At 37.3% G+C, this 21,742-nt stretch overlaps 1 protein-coding gene and 1 long non-coding RNA gene across 4 annotated transcripts in view; one reads left to right on the top strand and one right to left on the bottom strand.

Moving 5' to 3' along the window:
- The window catches only part of RPS6KC1 (ribosomal protein S6 kinase C1), a 203,638-nt gene that overhangs the window by 70,869 nt on the left and 111,027 nt on the right, over positions 1-21,742 (bottom strand). For 2 of the 3 annotated variants that reach the window (XM_070473922.1, XM_070473924.1), the window contains 2 exons: positions 15,509-15,624; positions 2,522-2,614 (listed from right to left, as the gene is read on the bottom strand). In XM_070473922.1, the coding sequence (XP_070330023.1) occupies positions 2,522-2,614; positions 15,509-15,624 (209 nt within the window). The remainder of the gene's footprint in view (positions 1-2,521; positions 2,615-15,508; positions 15,625-21,742) is intronic. The other variant, XM_070473923.1, reaches the window with a different exon arrangement.
- Positions 16,843-20,727, top strand: LOC110146889 (uncharacterized). The gene is made up of 3 exons (XR_011490137.1): positions 16,843-17,051; positions 17,605-17,915; positions 20,204-20,727. It is a non-coding gene; the product is annotated as an uncharacterized lncRNA (long non-coding RNA).

The following is a 21,742-nucleotide window of genomic DNA, read 5'->3' as shown; positions in this document are numbered from 1 at the left end:
TTTCATCCCTTCAATAAATATTGACTAAGTGTCCATTATGTGCGAGGCATGATTCTGGGTGCTGAGATTATAAAGGTGAACAAGAAAGACATGATCTTATTTTCATGAAGCTCACAGTCTAGATATTAATGAACAAATCTGCTTTACTTGTTTTCATTATAAAACTCTGTCAAATTCTATTCCAAAGGAAAGTTTATTTTCCTAAGTTATTAGAGAATAACACTTAAAATAGCTCTTTCTGAACATATCATAATGAAACAGAATTAGAGAATCTGTGTTCAGTATAGGTGAGTGGCTCAGTGGTAAAAAAAATCCACCCGCCAATGCAGAAGACACAGGTTCGAGCCCGGGGTCAGGAAGATCCCCGGGAGGAGGAAATGGTAACTCACTCCAGTATTCTTGCTGGGAAATCCCATGGACAGAGGAGCCTATGGGCTACAGTCCACGGGTCGCAAAAGAGTTGGACACAACTTCGCAACTAAACAACAACAGGTGAGATGAATGTATCCAGTATATTTCCTAGAATTGACACAACACTTCTCTTCCAAACTTTTAAGTTTCTAAAACCCAAATTTTAGGTATCCTTCATTACAATGGAGAAGAATTAATCTTAAAAAAAATTCAAAGTTTAAAAAAATCTATCTATTCATGTTTTTACAATAGAGACTATTATAAATTTTTAAAGATTATTTGCAAAGTTTATTAATTCCAAAGTACAGATATCTTTATTTCTACTTAGAAAAGTCAAAACACCCCCTTCTAAACACCAGCATACTCCCCCAGTTAACAGAACAAAGATAAAAGTGAATTATCATTCTCAGCCTAGACTTTAGGGATTCCTCCACTGCCAACATCCTTATTTGGATAAACATGTGAGACTCATAGCTATTACCAGGACTTAAAGGTGACCCATGATTAGAGTTGAGCAATGAAAGGTCATATTTTGTCAAAATAAACAGATCTAAGAGAGGGAGCAGACCCGGTACCTCAAAAAAGTATATTTGCCTGCACAGAAATCCAAGAACTTTTAATTAATCCAAGAACTATTTACTCTTGTTATTTTACTTCTCTGAATTCTCAAACAGAATGTTCTTTAATCTGGGAAGGCTAGAAAAAATATGGTTAAGGAAATATTTCAGTATCAAAAGTTCTACTGCTTAGAATTCTTTAACTTCAAAATTCAGTCAAATAAATTTCTCTGAGACAAACTGATGCTGATAAGAATTCAAAAAGACTACAACAGCTTCATGTAATATCTAACCTAATATTCCTTTTGAAATACCTCAAACTCTTAGTTACTATTCAAATTACTTGAAATATATTCCACATTGTTCAATTTCAGCTGACAATCACACACATACTTTAGAACAGAAGAAGCAGTGAATGGATGTGAGATTATAAACAATCACACACATACTTTAGAACAGAAGAAGCAGTGAATGGATGTGAGGTTATAAACAATCACACACATACTTTAGAACAGAAGAAGCAGTGAATGGATGTGAGGTTATAAACAATCACACACATACTTTAGAACAGAAGAAGCAGTGAATGGATGTGAGGTTATAAGCAAACGCTAAGGGCCTTCATAAAGGGTGACTGGCATTAAAGAGATTAACTTACATCTGATATTAAGGCATTTGCTTTCACTTTGAAAGGTATTAAAATAGTGGTGGTTAACCAAAAATATTTAAAACTGGCTTACTGGGTATGATTTTTCAATTACATTTGTAAACTTTCTGACTCCCCAAGTACTGTTGTTTGGCATATCTGAGATGTCACCAAATGTGGGGAAACTGGATGGCAGAGACATCTGCTATCGCAGTACTTGTATTTCAAATATAAAAATGTGTGTGTGTAAAAGGGGATTTAGTGTACAGGAAAAAGTCACAGCTCTTGGTGCTACAATCATCCTGGTTTGAATTCCAGTACTACCTTAAATAGTTCTATGTGACTTCTGGGGCAAGTTACTTCAACTGTTCTAAACATCACTTTTCCACTAAGATGCAAATAACAGGGTTGAAAAAGGATTATGTTGTTTATATTGGAAACATACATAAAACATTGTATTATGTTGTTTATATTACATAAAATGCCTAATACATGGTCTGATACATAGTAGGTACTCAAGAAACAGTACTTATTAGGAGAGCACCATTCTTTTTGACCACTAGACTGACTACACCAGTTAATGCTGAACAACTACTGACTCACTAGTTTTTGTAACGAACACACGGTGTATCTTTACCTGCTATAACAGGTTTATAAAATCAAACTCTTTACTAGACTGAATGCCAACAAATAAGCACCTTCTCCTTTAACATAACATATTTTGCATGACCTTACATGAATTGCTTAGATAAAAGCTTTTTCTTTTCTGCTTTTGTTATTTTAAAGTGCAGATGCATTTGAGTCATTTTCTCCTTTTGTTTCATATCCTTAAGATCCAAAGCTTCAAAGACATAATGTCAGCATGCAGTCGATTTATTACTGAACTCTTGAAGAGACACTGAAGAATTACCTTGTCAATCACCCCAAGGACTCTGAAGGCCTTCAGCTCCTCGGCAGGGCTCCTTAGGTTCCAAGGGGGCCTTGAACTTAGTGATCCTGGAGGCTAATGGAAGATATCAAAGATTACACATCAATCAGGGAGGTACTTGAAGGAAGACTGCCTGCTGAAGCAAATGCCAGGCCAAAGGAACTAAATTTATCATAAATCACAGAATGGAAAGATGAAAGGAGGAAGTTTCTGTTTGTCTGTAACAGAAAGTAAAAAAAAAATAATAAAATCAAAAATGAAGGAAATCAAAAAGAAAAAGCAAGAAAAAAGTTGCAAGTAAATAAATCATGATAACACTGGAAACAAGATTTTAAAAAGAAAAATTAATGAGCTGATACAGTTTCCAGAGCAACAATTCAATTCAGAACTGTACAGCTATAATGAAACTTTGTAACAAATGGATAACTGAACCAACAATCAATCACAGCCTTATATTTACCCCAGAAGGCTCAAGAGTAATTTAGAAGAAAAAGACTAAAAAACAATAGATAAACTTGGGGAAAGAGGGAACATAAGTCATTTTCTCTCATCATAAAACTACAGTTCCTTAATGCTACTTTTTAAATACATGCTATGTATGTTAAAAGGGATTGGCAAATTTAAGGTCAACCAGAATTGCTAATAATGGTGAAGAATTAAGAAATTCTATCCCATAACCAATAATTATTAGAACTGAATAAGCCTAGAAAAGAGATGATTTATAGAAGAAAATGTATTTTAACTATCTGAACACCTGTGACGTGGAAAACTTCATCTGTTCACCATAATAAAAAGTGCAAAAAAGATCAATGAATACAGAAGGGATATTTCAGTACCACTTACAATAAAAGAATAATCCTAACTTCCCATCCATTTGTCTTAGTTTCTCACTACCAGTCATGTAAAACATTAGACTAGATAAATTCCAAAGACCTTTCCATTTGGCATTTACAATCAGAAAGCAATCCTTTATTAACCTTTATATTAAAATGGTGATGCGATGACAGGACATATAAAGCCTTATTATATCTACAAAACAGACCTTTCTGTTGTCAACAATCTGTTAAAATACAGAGGAAACATTTATCACCCCACTGAGTAGCTACTGATAAATAACCTGGTTAACCAAATGTCATGACTACTGGAGCTACTGAGTTACCATTTTTGATACTTCAAGTCCTAGTGCAGCCGAACATCACTAGACAAGAAGCTCCTTGAGAATAGGAAGTATGCCTTATTCACCTGTATATTCACGGGGCCTAGCATGCTGGTTGGAAGCAAAGAGGAAGAGCAGAAAAGAAAGGAAGGAGGAAGAGAGGAGAGTGACAAGTGAGGGAGGTCACACAGACAAATTAGCTATCTTTAATAGCTAGGAAAACTATCACTTCGAGAAATTTTCTAAAAGCAGCAATTCTAATTGCTTTCAAAATATTTTTTTTGTTTGTTCTTAGGTTTAGCAAGCAAATACTAACATGCCTAAAGAGGTGATATTTTTAAAAAGATAACTCTTTACTTTTTAAAGAAACTTGAGAATCTTGGTGATAATGGCAACTCAACAGGGTAATAACAATCTTTTTAAATCTATGTAATTTCTACTTCTAGCATATGTTTCAAAAAATTATATTTTTAATATCTCACTTATATTAAGCACTCAGCTAGATGACATAAAACACAGATACATCTCTGTCTCCCTAAAGCTTAAAATCCAAGGGGAATTTTCAAGGCTAGAAAAACACTTAGTAGGGCATTTTAATAGAAATAAAACAGAAATACAAACTCTTCTCTCTTAATCTACATTATATTATTTCATCCTCATACCTCACCCTGGCCTGAGTGTAATACTTATAAGAAGTCATCATTATAATCCCACTTTACAGATGAATAAAAGGAAGTTCAGAATGGTTGGGAGTTTACAGTCAGAAAGAGCAGTGAAAGATCCCAGACTAGATCCCAACTCCTTACTTGATTGCTTGCAGTCCTTCTGCCACACAACACATTCTGATGATTAAAAATTCAGCTCTCCCTACTCTATTATCAAGGAAGAGTAAGAATTGCTTGTGATTTTTGTAAAAGGAATGGCTAGAAAATGTTATAAGAGGAAAAAGAATAATATGGCCAAACACGGCCAACATCCCTATCTCCTACTTATCCCTCTTATTCACTGATGTCATAGGATCTTTCAGTTTCCAAGGAAACTTATCAGTTCACTTTAGCAATCTCAATAACAAAGAGAGAAAACCACAAGCTCTCTACTGTGTCGTTCAATAAATTACCATGCCCACTATGGGCACGACAATTTAAAGGGATAAAAATTATCAAAAGACACAGTCTCTAGTTTCAAGACATTTACAATTTACTTGAAGAGATAAGCTAAACACACGAAAAGTTAAATAACAGTAAAACATTTTTTTAAAATATAAGACAATAGAGATAAATCATTAGTTAATGTATGATAAACTGTGGTCTCAGAAAAAAGTGTAATCAAAGGGGATTTTAAATGTTACGTAGAAATTAGGAAAGGATGTTATACATAGGATTGGGGGAAAAAACTGGCTTGGTAGGGGAAAAAGGTTGAAATTGTAGAACAGAGGAAAATAAAATTACACATTTAAGGTTGGTTGGTTTTACTGCCTTTAACAGGCCTTGAATGCCAAGAAGCAAAGTCTGGACTATGTTCTCCAGAATCTAGAAAACAAGTTTTTGTATGAGAAACAACTCAACGAAACAGTATTTAGTAAGGTTACTTTTGCAAAGACAGGAATGGTGAAATTGTAATGGGGAAAGACCAAAGGCAAAGTGATCATTCAAGTTCACTTTCTACTTTAACCATCTATAAAAGTCTAAGATCAGAGAAACGAACAAAGAAAGATCATGAAATAAAATCATCAATAAAAAATCCTGTATTTCTGATATGCAGTGTTTAAATTGGGTAGAATCCCTATAGATCTATTCCTTTTTTTAGATGGCAAAAGGAAACATAAATCCACAGAATTTTAAGAACAGAAGAGGCAGAGATCAAGTCCAACATTCTTTTTTTTTTTTCTTTCAGATGAGAAAACTGAAAAGCAGCAAGGTTTAGCAATCTGGCTAAGACGACAAAACTAAGTAATAGATAAGAGGGGATTAGATCTTATTTATATAATTACATAACACTGTTTAAAGAAACTGAATAGATACTATTGGGGCAGGGTAAATGGAAATATTTCTAGGCAATATGGCTTATTTCCTTAAGGAAGAAAGTAAAAATGTTACTTCTTTGTATCGGTTACAATATCAAAAGATGCCTAGAGAAGCAAAAAGTTCAATGCTAAATACAGGAGGTATGGAAGCGGGGGTGGGGGGGACACAAGAATATGTGATAATCCACCAACTTTCAGAAGCAAAGATGGCAAGTATGTACCACTCAACTGCTCCAGCCTATGGCAGACTCTGTTAGTCCACACTCTGTCTTGCAATACAAGGCTCTTGGCGGCCACCACCAGTGAACCAGAGTTATCAGCACACACTAGCAAGACCTGTTTACCATCACTGTTTGACACTGTTTACATGGCTAAGTGAAGCTTGCCTTTGTTTTCATTTGGGTTCTTTTTTTTTTTTTAAGTTGTTGCTTATCCAGCCCAGAGTCTTTTTTACTTGATATTATTCCCTTTTCTCAATGAGATCTATCTCAATTCTTAACAATCTGTTAATGAGGTACTTTTCAAACTTTTAACGTGCATGCACATCACCGGAGGATTTGGTGAAAATGGAGATTCGGACTCAGTCAGTCCATGGTGGAGCCCACGAATTTGCATTTCCAAGAAGCTACCAGGTGATGCTGGGCTGCTGGTCCACCAACTGTATGTGGAATAGGGTTAGCTACTTGTCCTTAAATAACCTGAGAGTTAAGCCAGCATTATCTGGGCGGGAATACGCAGTCAAAGGCAGAAAGAAAGTTCTACAAAGAACATATCAAGAATCCACACTCTGAACCATGGTAGCTAACTGCACTAGTTTCTTCATCTGTAGACTTTTGGCTTTGCCAAGACTTTCACTGGAAACCTATTAATCCTCAATACTCAAAACTCCTAAACAAGTCTCTCTCAGATCACATTTCAAGCATGACTCCTAACTGCAGTCCTGTTACTGACTGGGAGTGCACCTGAATGCCATCTTTGCTTTGCCCGTGGTCTCATTAAGGGTGACACGACATTCGTTCTAAAGTATTTGCTGAAGAAGAATTGAGACATACCAGTAATACTAGTAAACAAAATGCACAATGGTGAAATACTTTCAATATCATAGCAACTATACTCAGAATCTATGAAATACTCAGGAAATGCATACATTCTACACACAGTTGTCCCTGGAACCAATATACAGGGGACTGATTCCAGGATCCCCATGAATACTAAAATGCACAGATGCTCAAGTCCCTTATATAAAATGGCAAATAACCTACACATATCCACCCATATACTTTAAATCATCTCTAACTACTTATAACACCTAATCCAATTCAAATATTATGTCAGTAGTTGCTGGCACGCGGCAAATTGAAGTTTTGTTTTCTAGAACTTTCTAGCATTTCTTCTCCCCAACTATTTCCAGTGTGCAGTTGGTTTAATCCACAAATGTGTAGCCCATGTGTATAGAAGGCCCACTGTGTTTCCATTCATACCTTATAACTGCAAGTAAAAGATGTATTCATACTTTAGAAACTACACAATCTTTTATATCCTAAATTTAGACCATTTACTTTTTCTAAATTTCATTGATCTTGAGTTTTAAATTCCTAGAGCTAAAAATAGCAAATAAGCTATTCCATGTCTTTTACAGGGAAATCTCCTTTAAAACTACCTATTCCTAAATCATTCAAAGTCATCTACAGTTCAAAACAAGGGAAAAGAAATTCATCTCCTTGTTAAAACTGCAACTTTAAGTGAAAGTGTTAGTCACTCAGTCATGTCCAGCTCTTTGTGACTCCATGGACTGCAGCCCACCAGGCTCCTCTGTCCATGGGATTCTCAGGACAAGAACACTGGAGTGGGTTGCCATTTCCTTCTCCAGGGGATCTTCCCGACCCAGGGATCGAACCCTGGTCTCCTGCACTGCAGGCAAATTCTTTATATCTGAGCAATGGTATCTTTAGTTTACGAAAAGTTCATTTCTCTTTTTTTTTTGAGATTTGGTCTTTAAATTCCCTCAGGGCTTTCTAGTAATGAAGAAAAGAAAGAGTAGGATAGTGCTTTTGCTCCTTTCTGTCCTTTTTTTGAAAAAGATATTATCAACAACAACTGGAAAAATTTGGAACTTTTTTATTTACTACATAAGAGTCTCAAGCAAATTCAATAAAGCAAAAGCTTGAACCATCACAGAAAACTCAGGTAAAGTAAGTCATGACCTAGACTGCCCCAAAGGAAAAACAGTGATCAACAAAAAAATTCAAAACCGAAAAGGAAGATTCTTTTATTTTCTTAACAACCAGGCTAGAAACAAATGTTTGTTTGTATGTTCAAGAAAGAAAAATATCTGCTCTGAAGAGAATTAAAGATTTGCCAAAAATGATTTATATCAATTCACTCGCTGTAGTGTTTGACACCATGGTCCAAATATGGTTAAAGAAGAGAAATAAATTCATTAAGCTAATCAAGAACCTCCAAAAGACATTTCCATTAAATTTCAGGCAAAAAATAATCAAGCATGTCTCTAACCTAAATAAGGGCCAGGTTTAAAAGAGTAAGGGCTTCCCAGGTGGCACAGTGATAGAACCATGTAGGAGATGTGGGTTCAATCCCCGGGTTCGGAAGATTCCCCTGGGAGAGGAAACTGCAACCCATTTCAGTACTGTTGCCTGGAAAATTCCACGAATGGAGGAACCTGAAGGTCCATGGGGTCACAAAGAGTTTCAGGCATGACTGAGCAAACATGCGTGTGTTCGTGTGCACACACACACTAATATAGTAAAATACAAAAGTGAAAATAAAAAGTAAATGCTTACTCTAAAAGAAAAACACCTTGCTCTTAATTGCACAAGAACTGGGGAAAAAAATCCTAGCGTATCAAATCTAATTCACTAGGTACCCCTTTTTAACCCCTGCCGATACAAGTTTTTATCATTCTACATGGCTCTTACAATTCTAATGTTTGTTTCCTCGACTATGTACATATATCGGGTCCTCAATTATGCTTTAGGGCAGTGGTCTCAAACCGTTTTGGCACTAGGGACTGGCTTCGTGGAAGACAATTTTTCCATCGACCGGGGTGGAAGGGGGATGGTTTGGGGACGATTCAAGCACATTACATTTATTGTGCACTTTATTTCTATTATTATTCCATCAGCTCCATCTCATACCATCATGCATTAGATCCTAGAGGTTGGGAACCCCTACTTTAGGGTGTGCAAGAGCACAGACTGTGTTGATGTAACTCCAATGCATACCTAGTTTGATACTGTATACACACAGAGTCTTAGATGCTAGTGAATTCATATAATCTAATACAATCGGCTTCCCTATACTAAATCTCTTTTGATTTATTTTCATTTAAAACAATGCCTGAAAGAAAATTCTGACTGATAAACATCATGGTTCCTTTCTCAAAGCCAAAAGTTACACAGCAGGCTTCATATATTTATTTGCTTAATAAGTTACTGCCTTATAGAAGCGATTATTGGGGAACTGTAACCAGAGAATGTATAAATAGGGAGTCTGAATGAGTAAGGATGAGTAGAAATGCCAGGCTGGATGATTCACAAGCTGGACTCAAGATTGCCAGGAGAAATACCAACAACCTCAGACATGCAGATGATACCACTCTAATGACAGAAAATGAAAAGGAATTAATGAGCCTCTTGACGAAGGTGAAAGAGGAGAGTGAAAAAAGCTGGCTTGAAACTCAACATTAAAAAAACTAAGATCACAGCATCCAGCCAGATCACTTAATGGCAAGTAGCTAGGGAATAAAATGGAAACAGTGAAAGACTTTATTTTCTTGGGCTCTAAAATCACTGTGGATGGTGACTGCAGCCACAAAAGTAAGAGACACTTGCTCCTTGGAAGAAAAACTACAACCAACCTAGAGAGCATATTAAAAAGTAAAGACATCACTTTGCCGACAAAGGTCCATACAGTCAAAGCTATGTTTTTTCCAGTAGTCATGTATGGCTGTGAGAACTGGACCATAAAGAAGGCTTAGCACTGGAGATTTAATGCTTTCAAATAGTGGTGCTGGAGAAGACTCTTTAGAGACCCTTAGACTTTAGTCAATCCTAAAAGAAATCAACCCTGAATAGTTATTGGAAGAACTGATGCTGAAGCTCTAACACTTTGCTACCAGATGCAAAGTGATGAGGCACTGGAAAAGATTCTGATGCTGGGAAAGATAAAGAGGATGGCAGAGGATGAGATGGTTGGACAGAATCACCAATTCAATGGACATGAATCTGAGCAAACTCTAGAACACAGTGCAGGACAGAAGAGCCTGGTAAACTATAGTCCATGGGGTCACAGAGTCAGACACAACTCAGCAACTGAACAACAACAGATCCCGCAGTACTACTGTTGAAAAAAATTCACATGTAAGTAGACCCACACTGTCCAAGCCCATGTTGTTCAAGATCAACTTATATATCAACTTATATATTGATAAACTTATCAATTTATATACCAGAGGGATTTAGTTAAAAAAAAAAATGAGTTCATAGAGGCCCATCCTATTTAATATGTTTATCAATGTCGTCCCAAAATAGATGGAGAACATACACACTGGACGGCACACAGGGCCAGGTGCCAACTCCACAGAAAATAAGAACTGGATTCAAAGTGACCTTCAGAGAAATACTCCATTTAAAAATGTTTACACGCAATCCTGTCATCTGCAACAATATGCATGGACTTAGAGGGTATTAGGCTAAGTAAACTAAATCAGACAAGAAAGACAAATAGCATATGATTTCACTTATATATAGAATCTAAAAAACAAATGTATAAACATAACAAAATAGAAACAGACACAGAGATACAAACTGGTGGTTTCCAGAAGGGAGATGTGAAGAGTTGAGTGAAATAGGTAAGGGAGATTAAGAGCTAAAAACTTTCAGTTTAAAGTAAATAAGTCAGCACAAGGAATACTAATAGTACTGTAATAACTTTATATGGTAATAGATGATAACTAGACTTACTATGATGCATGTTTTGTAATTTTGTAATATGTAAATATATTGAATCACTATGCTGTACACCTAAAACAAATATACTATCGTTAAGTCAATTATACCTCATTAAATAAAAACACTTTTTAATTTTAAAATTAGAAAGAATAATTCAACAGTAAAGAAATAATAATAGTAAAAGAAATAATATAACTGAAACAACAATGACAGAAAACAGAAAAAGATTAGCAAACAGAACGGTTATAACCCTTAACAATCTGAAAATGATCCAACAGGTAAATTATTTAAACACATTTATTATGTTAGAAGAAGTAACAAAAGTGTATTACTTCCAAACTGTAATATAATTTGTCCTAAAAAGAATGGTCAACTGCTTAACAACAGAAATTCTTACACTAAGAAGTATAGTTCTGATAACTGTACATTTTAAAAGGTCACAAAGAAAATGAAAGGGACTCAGAAAAGCAGCGGAAAAATTTCTAGTGGTCTGATGAATCAAGATTACAGTCTGTTTCTAAACTAGAAATTGAAACCTTTTATAATTTTCAAAAAGTATAAAAAGCATTTATAAATGTGCAAAAAGGTATAAAAGCAAATATATGAGGTGAGATGAAAAACAGGTTAATGCTTATTAAGCTAGTCTTAAAAGCTTGGCCTATCAGCCAGTCTTTTACAAGGTAGGCACTTGACTGTTTATCTGTAAGTGTGTGCATGCATCCACATACATGCATGATTTCTTTTTTAACCCATTTAATCCTAACAACAACCTAGCAGGGAATTACTATTATCCTCATTATTCACATGTAGAAACTGAAGGGAAGAGATAGAGTTAAGTATCTTGTCCAATCTTCCATGGCTTCAAGGGACAGATCTGAGACGCAGACAAGCCTGCCTTAGAAACATTAAGAAACACTTTCGCTCTAGAAGATGTAACTCTTAAATTGCATCATAAAAATAAAACCTTAGTTTAATTTAAAAAAAAATTTCTTCCATAAATATGCCAAATCCAGATAGATGTAACATAAAAACAATAATGATAAACCACAATGCTTCTAACATTTTAAGCACTCACCTGCTTTCTTAATAAGACTAGGGGTAGCCCCAAATAACCCAAGTATCCCTGTTAGAATTATGCCTTTATAATTCCAGGTGATCTATAGCTGCCACTTGTAGGACTTAGGCTTAAATTATTAGTTTTAGCATGAATCAATAAAACTGTATGTGAATGCTGTAAGAATCATAATTTAAAATTTCAAATAAAATATAAAGTGTAAATTACTGTCATTCTACACACAGCGATATTAGGGATGGAATTCCCGCCAGGAGAATCCCCATAGACAGAGGAGCCTGGTGGGCTACAGCCCATGGGGTCGCAGAGAGTCAGACACGACTGAGCAACTAAGCAAAGCACAGAACAAAGAACAAAGGGCCAAGAAAAAGGAGAAGGTGAGTCTCCTCTTATTTCACCTTTGATGGTTTGCTTTAATGCTTTTCTTCCCATCAATAACTTTTTAAAAAATCACTGATGGAAAAGGAAATGGCAACCCACTCCAGTATTCTTGTCAGGGAAATCCTATGGACAGAGGAGACTAGCAGGCTCCATGGGGTCACAAGATTCGGACATGACTTAGTGAGTAAACAAAAACAGCAAAACAAAATCATGAACAATCAAACTGACAAAACTGATAAAGAGGAATAATTGCTATATATACCTTGTTTAGACTCATTTCCTTCTTTGTATCCCACTCCTATGCTTATCACCTTCTAACAATGTGCAGGCCAAAATGAGCAATCAGAGCTCCTTTAAGCACTTTTAAGAACTTTTTGTTTAAAAAAAAAAAGTAAAAAAGTTTTCCTGACACTCACAGAGTAAGCTGCTTTTTAAAGGGGGCTGACTCAACATTGTCAGTACCAGCGTGAGTGAAGAGAAACTGAACTCCTGGCCAAGAGATATTAACTTAGATGGTAGGAAGTTGTCTTCTAAGAAGTACAAATAATTCTGCACTGCATGAGAGAGATATATATGACTTGATTTACATTTTATAGATTGCTAGAAGAAAAATCAATACCCTCAGATATGCAGGTTATGTCACCCTTATGGCAGAAAGTGAAGAAGAACTAAAGAGCCTCTTGATGAAAATGAAAGAGAAGCGTGAAAAGATTGGCTTAAAACTCAACATTCAGATCACGGCATCTGGTCCCATCATTTCATGGCAAATAGATGGTGAAACAGTGGAAACAGTGACAGACTTTATTTTGGGGGGCTCCAAAATCACTGCAGATGATGACTGCAGCTATGAAATTAAAAGAATACTTCCAAGCTTACTCCTTGGAAACAAAGTTATGACCAACCTAGAAAGTGAAGAAAGTGAAGTCGCTCAGTCGTGTCCGACTCTTTGTGACCCCATGGACTGCAGCCCACCAGACTCCTCCATCCATGGGATTCTCTAGGCAAGAATACTGGAGTGGGTTGCCATTTCCTCCTCCAGGGGATCTTCCCGACCCAGGGATCGAACCCAGGTCTCCCACATTGCAGGTGGATGCTTTAACCTCTGAGCCACCAGGGAAGCCCCTAGACCAACCTAGACAGCATATTAAAAAGCAAAGACATTACTTTGCCAACAAAGGTCCATCTAGTCAAGGCTATGGTTTTTCCAGGAGTCATGTATGGATGTGAGAGTTAGACTATAAAGAAAGCTGAGCACCAAAGAATGGATGCTTTTGAAGTGTGGTGTTGGAGAAGACTCTTGAGAGTCCCTTGGACTGCAAGGAGATCCAACCAGTCCATCCTAAAGGAAATCAGTCCCAAGTGTCCATTGGAAGGACTGATATTAAAGCTGAAACTCCAATACTTTGGCCACCTGATAGAAAGAACTGACTCACTTGAAAAGTCCCTGATGCTGGGAAAGACTGAAGGCAGGAGGAGAAGGGGACAACAGAGGATGAGATGGTTGGATGGCATCATGGACTCAATGGACCTGAGTTTGAGTAAACTCCAGGAGTTGGTGATGGTCAGGGAGGCCTGGGGTGCTACAGTCCATGGGGTCGCAAAGAGTCGTACACGACTGAGCGACTGAACTGAACTGAACTGAACATTTTATAGACACCTCTTCAAAAGTAAGAAACAGATTTCCTAATTAGTATTAGTTTATGCTTAAACTTAACCCACTCCAGTGTTCTTGCCTGGAGAATCCCAGGAACAGGGGAGACTGATGGGCTGCCATCTACCGGGTCACACAGAGTCGGACACGACTGAAATGATTTAGCAGCATGCTTAAACTTAATATCTTACTTTGAACTCTTTTGAATTTTCCCATGGCTTAGAGAATTTTACATGTGTAATTTTGACATGGTGGAAAAAAGAATGTCTCATGTATTCTACTGTCACTAAATTTAGCACAAATTTACACTTCCATGCTCAGTAAATGAACCAGTGAGTAAACGTTGTAGACAGCAATAGATATACAAGTAAGGTAAAACCAGTAATTTACTGTTTATTACAGAAGACACCTCAGTTTTTCTGTGGCATTTTTGCACAAATAAGTGACTTTATATTCACTTTGGCCTTTTTTTTCTCAAGTAACTTTGTAAGCTGCTCCTTCATTTTAATATAGGAATAGTAGGAATATAGAGACGTTTTCCATTTTGCATGCTGGGTTGGACAGTAACTCGGTAGAATTTGGACTGTGGGACGTGCATCACTTGAATTTTTATATCTTGTATAGCCCAATCTTTAATATAGGAAATCACCATATTCTTATTATCCAGTACTTTAAGGGCCTGTGTATAACATTCTATTTCATTTATCCCAGGTATATTTTCATCCAAAACTCTTTCAAAGGTATATCTTGAAGGTGCTTCTATAAAAGCAGCACTACATGTATTCATTAAGTGATCTAATATTCCTAAAATAGTTTTTATCTTCTCTTTTTCCCCTCTAAATACTAAATTTTCATAGAGCCTCTCTTTATTTCTTTGGGTTTTACTTATTTTCCATCTCTTTTCATTGCTGCTGCCAATGTAAAACTTCTCTTTTGCTGGCGGAAAAAAAAAGCTTTATTCTGAATTTTAATATTTGAATTTTTTGTATCATGTACCACACATCAATTAGGCTCAATAAAGTTGCCATTTTGGACTAGAGGTATCCTGTCAAGAGCTTGCCAAGTAGTCTCATTTCTTCCTCTAAGAGCAGCAAATTTAGTGATATATCTGCCCAAGGGATATTTTGCCCCAACATTTGTGTGTCTCATCAATAAATAAAATGGGTCTTCTGTGTCAGAAATACTGTGAATGGAAAATTGTCAAATCCTTTCTTGTATATTTTAAACACCCCTACAACACTTTATCTCCCTGTCTTTAATGGTTTCTAAACATATGGCCAAGTTTGATCTGGGTTTGATTTCTTTGGTAAAGAGGATGCCATCAAAACAATTCTAAATAAACGTCTGAATACAAGGCTAGGTTGAAATGTCAAAGACTATGTTGCAATTTGGTTTGAATGTACCAGAGTGAGCAATTATGATTTGCCTAAGAACAACACAACAACTCATAATGTATATTTTGCTTTTTTCTAACTGAAGACATTCACGTGTATATTTTAACCTCAGATGTATTTTAAAAAAATAATAAATGACTGTATCAAAATTCTTCCAATAAATTTGTTAAAAAACAAAAACAAAAAAAGAAAGAAAATCATTGATAAAATTCCAAAGACCAAAATTCTCAAACATCCTAGTTAGAAAGAAAACGAAGAGGGGAAAAAAAAAAAACCAGCAAAAATGGCTAAAAGGAAATGCAAAATGAAACATAAGACATACCTGAGACACATCATCAAGTTGAGGTTTCGCACAAAGGCTAGAGAGACTCTCTGCTCGCATGAGATATTCTGCAGTTCTTCTCTTCACAGCTTCTCGCCGGGTGGGACTTGACTCTCCTAAAAGGAGAAAACAAAAGTCAGGACATGTGAAAAGCAAACTTTCTTTCACGAAAACTGAAGATTAACTTCCTTTTACCCAATTTACCACCTGTTCACATCTCTAATTGAAAAGACGAGAGAGATCAAAATTGGAACAGACATCAAAGCTACTAATATCAGCAAGGTCTAAATATTACCCAGATAAGTTGCATTTATCTAAATTCTGAAATTCCCATATTTAAATATACATAGAGAACTTGATGTATTGTATAAGAGGAATCAATATATAAAGAATGTGATATAAAAAGCTCTGTGGACAAAAGATTAGGCTAGTCCAGACAGTATACAGTTGTCCAACCCAACAAATAGCACCAAATGGAAGAGATGTTTAGTAAGAGCTGTGACATGGATGTGAGATGGTGTGAAAGTACCACCAAACTGGAGAATAAAAGTATTCAGGGCAACTCTAATATTTGCAAGTGTCATGGTTAATTCATTAATAACAAATTGTCACCCACCTTACAACTGAACACAAGAATGTAACTTCATTTCTTATAACATATAATTATCTGAAATTGAAATAGGGTCACTACCCTGTCTGGCTCTCAGTTTCCCTAAGGGAAGGGTATTCAAAGCGGCTTCTAATGAACTCAGGATCTCAAAGAGAAGGCGGTCCATTCCTGGATCTCTCCTCTCCAGAGCAGGATGATCTGACGCTTTTATCCATTTTATATACTCGACTATAACATTTCATCTGAAGAAAGGATTCTAGGGCTGAAAGTCAAAAAGTTTGACACCACTGTACTATACGATGTCTAAGGTTCCTTTCATAAATACTATTCAATACTGTGCATGACATTTTTATCAAAGCACTTAATAATACATAGTACTGTTTTTATAATTCACCTTATGCACCTTCTGAATGAAGCCGTTAACCAAATGTAATATCACACAGTGGAAAGTACTCCAGATTACCTCCCAGAAACCCTGGTTATTTGAATTCTGGCCCTGCTTCTCATTAGTCATGTGTCCGATAAGTCATTTCAACTCTGAACCTCTTCCTCAGATTGATTCCAGCTTGTGTTCACCAACCCTGAACATGGTTTGAATGAAAGCTTCTCCCTTATTTCAGATCTCAGCCCCTCCAATCACTACTTGTTAGCCAAGGGTGAGCCTCCCTGTACAGCAGAGCCAATCAGAACCCCACCCTCCTGGCCACAGCTGGAGAAGGGAGGAGTTGACCCAACACAAACTGGGCCAATCTTCGGTGTAACCGATGCTGGAAATAAGATGAGTGGGACTGCCAACAGCCATAGTTTGTGTCAAAGGGAAAAACAAAAACAAAACCAACAAGAAGGAACTTGACAGAAATAAACATGAGAGACAAAAAAAGAAACTCTACTGTGACTGGGGCCTCTGATTTCAGCTGGACCTACAATCCTAAGGTAGTGGATTGTATCACATGTAAACCAAAGAACCCTGAATGAAGACAGACCTCAAAGAAAAACTGCAACAAAGCTGGGATTGCAATTTTGCTTAAATATCTTTCCTTCCACAGCCTTTACCTTACAGTTCCTCTTCTCTCCTTTATGGTTGTTCAGTCTCTCAATCATGTCCAACTCTTTGTGACCCCATGGACTTTGGCCCACCAGGCTCCTCTGTCCATGGGATTTCCCAGGCAAGAATACTGGAGTGGGTTGCTATTTCCTCCTCCAGGGGGATCTTCCCGACCCGGGGATTGAACCTCTTGTGTCTCCTGCATTGGCAGGAGGATTCTTTACCACTGTGCCACCTGGGAAACCTTCAGTGTAATTAACCTCTAATAAAACTTCAAAATATTACTTTCTCAAAAGAAAAAAAAATTAATTTGTCTCACAAAGTAATCTGAAATTCAAAAACGTCAAGACTATAAAACACCTATTTAAAGCTAAAGGTAAAACCCTATTTTGTAATCAAATTGCTGCTTTTTAAACTTTTGGTATTTCTGTCGCTTTCTAGGCAGTCACCATAGTAACAGAGAAAAAAGAACCGGAAACGAGCAGTTGAAATGGACTCCTGCTGCTGATAGTGGTTCCGCTTCCATGGAAACAACAATGAAGTGATGGAAATGCTGGAAGGCTTTTTAAATGTAACTTTAAATATACATACTAGGACTCCTTCCTTATCAGCCCCTTAAAAGTAGGTCACAAGCACGACTGGTCAACAGCAGCAGCCAGGGATGAGAACCACCTCTCGCAGATCACTGCTGCAGGATACTTGCTGAGGTTTGTGAGTCCCAGAAAGAAAAGATCAATCTATCGATTTCCAGAGTAAGTCCAACTAACCACATTATTTATAAATGTGACTTTAAACAGATTTTACTTAATCAAAACTTTCGACTTTTACCTTCTTAATTTCCTAACCTTCCTTTTAAGACACACACAAAACTTATGATTATTTTTCAGGGAGACCAGGCTACCTGGAATTTTACTACTAACCCCATACGAGGTCATGTGACTATTATTTCTTCAGTAATATATCTATAAATGCTTTAAAAAATGGATACATATTTAACACGCTACCTAGAAATAAACCAATACCTTCAGTAAGTTCTCTACATTTCTTGATCATTCAGAACAAGAATTTCTACTGTGCTTTTGCAGTCAAAACAGAAAAGCTGCTTCCACTATTTCTTTAACAACCGTTAGGTCAAAAAGTTCTGGTGTCCAATAAAAGATGTTTTGTATATATTGAGTAAACCCATATTTCTTCACCTCAAATCAAGAGAGAGGATATAATCAGGGTGATTATAGAGCTTATAAAAAAAGAGAGTGTAGCTGAATAGAAATGAGGAGAAATTTCAAAGTTGTTATTGAGGGACTTCCTTGGTGGTTCAGTGGATTAGACTCCAAGCTCCCATTACAGGGGGCCCAAGATCGATCCCTGGTTGGGGAACTAGATCCCAAATGCCACAACAAATAATTTGCAGGCTGCAACGAAAAAGATCCCACATGCCACAGTGAATTCAGATCAAAGCCCCTGCGGGCTGCAACCAAGACCCTGTTCAGCCAAATAAGTATTTTTTTTAAGTTGTCATTGACGATCTTAGAAGCACTGGCCTGCCTATCCTGCATTTCTCAGACCACCAACTCCCACTCAGTTTCCTCAGAGAAGTTTTTCCAGAAGGCACCATCTACAGATAATAGAATTGTTAAATTCTTATTTACCCAAGAGGCCATCACCATCTGGCCACTCCTTGATCACAACAAATTCCTTTACTGTATTACCTTCTTTTCATAACGAAGGAAATGGAGGCTTGGAGATGTGAAATGCCTTTCTCGGTCACAAAGTTAACTTAACCTAAACCTAAACCAGGTCTTATGCTACCACACTTCACATAATCAAATCTGAATTAGATTATTCTACTATTACTGAGTAGAACAAGAAAAATACAGAGCACAGGGCAAGTACAATACAAGCAAGTACGGGAACAAAGATGAGGAGAAAATAAATGTAAGGAGTTGAGGTAGGAGCCTGAATCAGAGAGAAGGAAAGAGACTGAAGAAATCAGACAGCACACGGTGAAATCACAGCTATGAAGAGGTATCTACATATCACACTATGTAAAAGAGAATGGGCCTCTAGGAGAAAAACTGAGCTCTCAAACATCCTTCTTGCCCAAGGATTTCTTTGGAAAACAAAGGCCACTCATTTATCTGTTTTTTTTTTTTTTTAAAGGCATTTTTATTCACAGAAATAATGAAAATCAGTTTCAAGAACTAGAAAAGTTGATTCTTCCAGTTCTATTATTCTACCCTTGGACACTAAAAAAGAATATAGCTAATGCCTCATCAGTGATTCAACAAAAGGAAAGCAATGCTAAAGGAAGAAGTGACCACGCTGAACATTTTTTACAATAATTCTGTGTGTTTACTGCTGGCTGTGCTGGGTCCTCACCGCCGCAGGGGCGTCTCTCTAACTGCAGGGAGCAGGGGCCCCTCTCCAGCTCTACCGCGTGGGCATCTCTGGGGGGTGGCTCCTCCCTTTGAGGAGCGCAGGCTCTCTCGCCCAGGCTCAGCAGATGTGGCGACAGGCCTGGCAGCTCCGCCGCATGTGGGATCAAACACGTGTCTCCCCGCACTGGCAGCGGGATTCCCCACCACTGAGCCACCGGGGAAGCCCCACGTTAGACTTCTGGAAAGTCAGTGCGTCTACATTTGTACTTTATGGGGAATTTTAGGGGATCTTCAAGAGCATTGTGGTCATATTTGATCATCTTCACATGCACAGAATTTAATTCCCATATAAGACTGTACTTAATCACACCTTATATTCTGATCTCTACTCCTCTACTCCACACTATCCAACAGGCTCTATGCCACATTACTCTTGGTCAAGGGTGTCTGGTTTTCATTCAAATTTATCAGATAAGAAAGAACACCCAAATCAACTTGGGTTTGCTGCAATAAGTTTTTGTTTGTTAATGATTCTTTCTTTTTTTAAAAATAACTTCAGTCATGTAAAAGAATATGCCTATTTGAGATGGCCTTGGTGGTGAGAGTTTTTTTTTTAAGTGCTGATTTATTATATTAAATGGGTTCTTTTTTGTTCTTTTCAGGGAAAGCCTACCATTTCTGACTTATGCTAAGTGTTCTGACAACAAAAGGCAACCTTGAGAAGAATTTTAATTTATGGTTCTACACACGATTCACAAATATGGAGCCATCAGCCTTTCCATGAATAACACAAACCTGGTCAAGAAAGGGAATCTGCATCCCATTTGCATTTAACCAACCTTCTATTAATGTTTTTTCTAAACTCAACGTGATGTGAACCCTAGAAGTTCAAAGAGTCAGCAAAGAAGAGTAAAAGCAATAGTCACAGTAACATTCACGCCAGGCACTGCCTCGATTATAACTGCTTTCAATGTTGTTTCGCAGCTTTTCTGTCCTCAAAAAAAAGAAACAAGCAACCCAAAATGGAACCACCTGAGCTAAGCCCATGTCACCAAACCAAGACTTAATACCTAACCTAACTAGTTTCAAACTTCCCCAGGACTGGAATCTTAACCAGTCAGTCTGGAATTTCCTGAGCAGCACCAGGGGGTAACTGGCCAATAAATATTTTTGTCTCCCAAAGGAAGGTGCCTTGCTCAAACAATTCTTTTCTGTTTACGACTTCCTTGTCCCATCCCCTCTCTGGTTTTAACAACCTCTCCCTTCCTGGAGTTCCCTGGAGCTCCTTTCTGCTTGCTGGATGGGAGGCTGCCTGGTTCATGAATCAACTAATAACGCCAACTGGATCTTCAAACTTACTCAGCTGGATTCTTTTAATAGATAGGGAGTCAGTGTTGGGATCCAAACTGAACAAACTTCTGATGGCATTCCAGGACAAGACAGACAGGTTTGGTACCTGTGGAGCACTTTTTGCGGTTGCTATCTTTCTTACCCCTTTCTCTCTGCATCAAGCTCCACATCTGATTGGCTTTCCTTTACAGAGCAAGACAGCTTGAGATGATGGACACTTTTGCCTGGAACTCAAATCCCTCACTTTATTATAACTTGTAATTTCCAGGTTTTTGAGCAGAACTCTCAGCCCTTAACTCTGTCCCAAGATTCACTTAGGAACTGTTCATGGTAATATGCAGTTCCCTATTTACGTGGGACCCCCAGTCCACTGCCCTCATTTATTGAGATCTGCTAGTTTAATCCTTTCCCCAGTCCAAGGTTCCACATTGGGGCATTGGTGTGGTACACACAGGACCTCTTCCTGGCTGGAACTTAGTTACCTTAAGCTACATTTTTTGGGGGGGTCATATTTTATGTAGATAAAGGCTAAATGCTAGTAATATCCCAAAATTCAAAACAGCCTCAACATTGATGGTTAAGGATTAAGAATTTAAGATCTGTTAGAACACCTCTCCCGAATTAGGATAAGCTGGTCACAGAACGGGGTACTGACACTCAGTCACCTACTAACCTTAAGAAAATTTCCAAGCACAGAGGCAGACTGTAAAATACTACAAAATCCCCAATGCTATGATATACCCCTCTTAGGTATCTGTTTGGCTCCAAGAGATCCAAAGGCTTAGCTAAAATAACAAAAATAATAATGGAATCTTTAAAATCCAGAGTTAAGCAAACCCTTCTGACATACC

Source organism: Odocoileus virginianus, chromosome 11 (genome assembly GCF_023699985.2).
Source record: "Odocoileus virginianus isolate 20LAN1187 ecotype Illinois chromosome 11, Ovbor_1.2, whole genome shotgun sequence".
In the NCBI taxonomy this organism is placed as follows: Eukaryota; Metazoa; Chordata; class Mammalia; order Artiodactyla; family Cervidae; genus Odocoileus; species Odocoileus virginianus.
The sequence above is the reverse complement of the archived record's forward strand: the minus strand, read 5'-3'. Positions and strand labels throughout refer to the sequence as shown.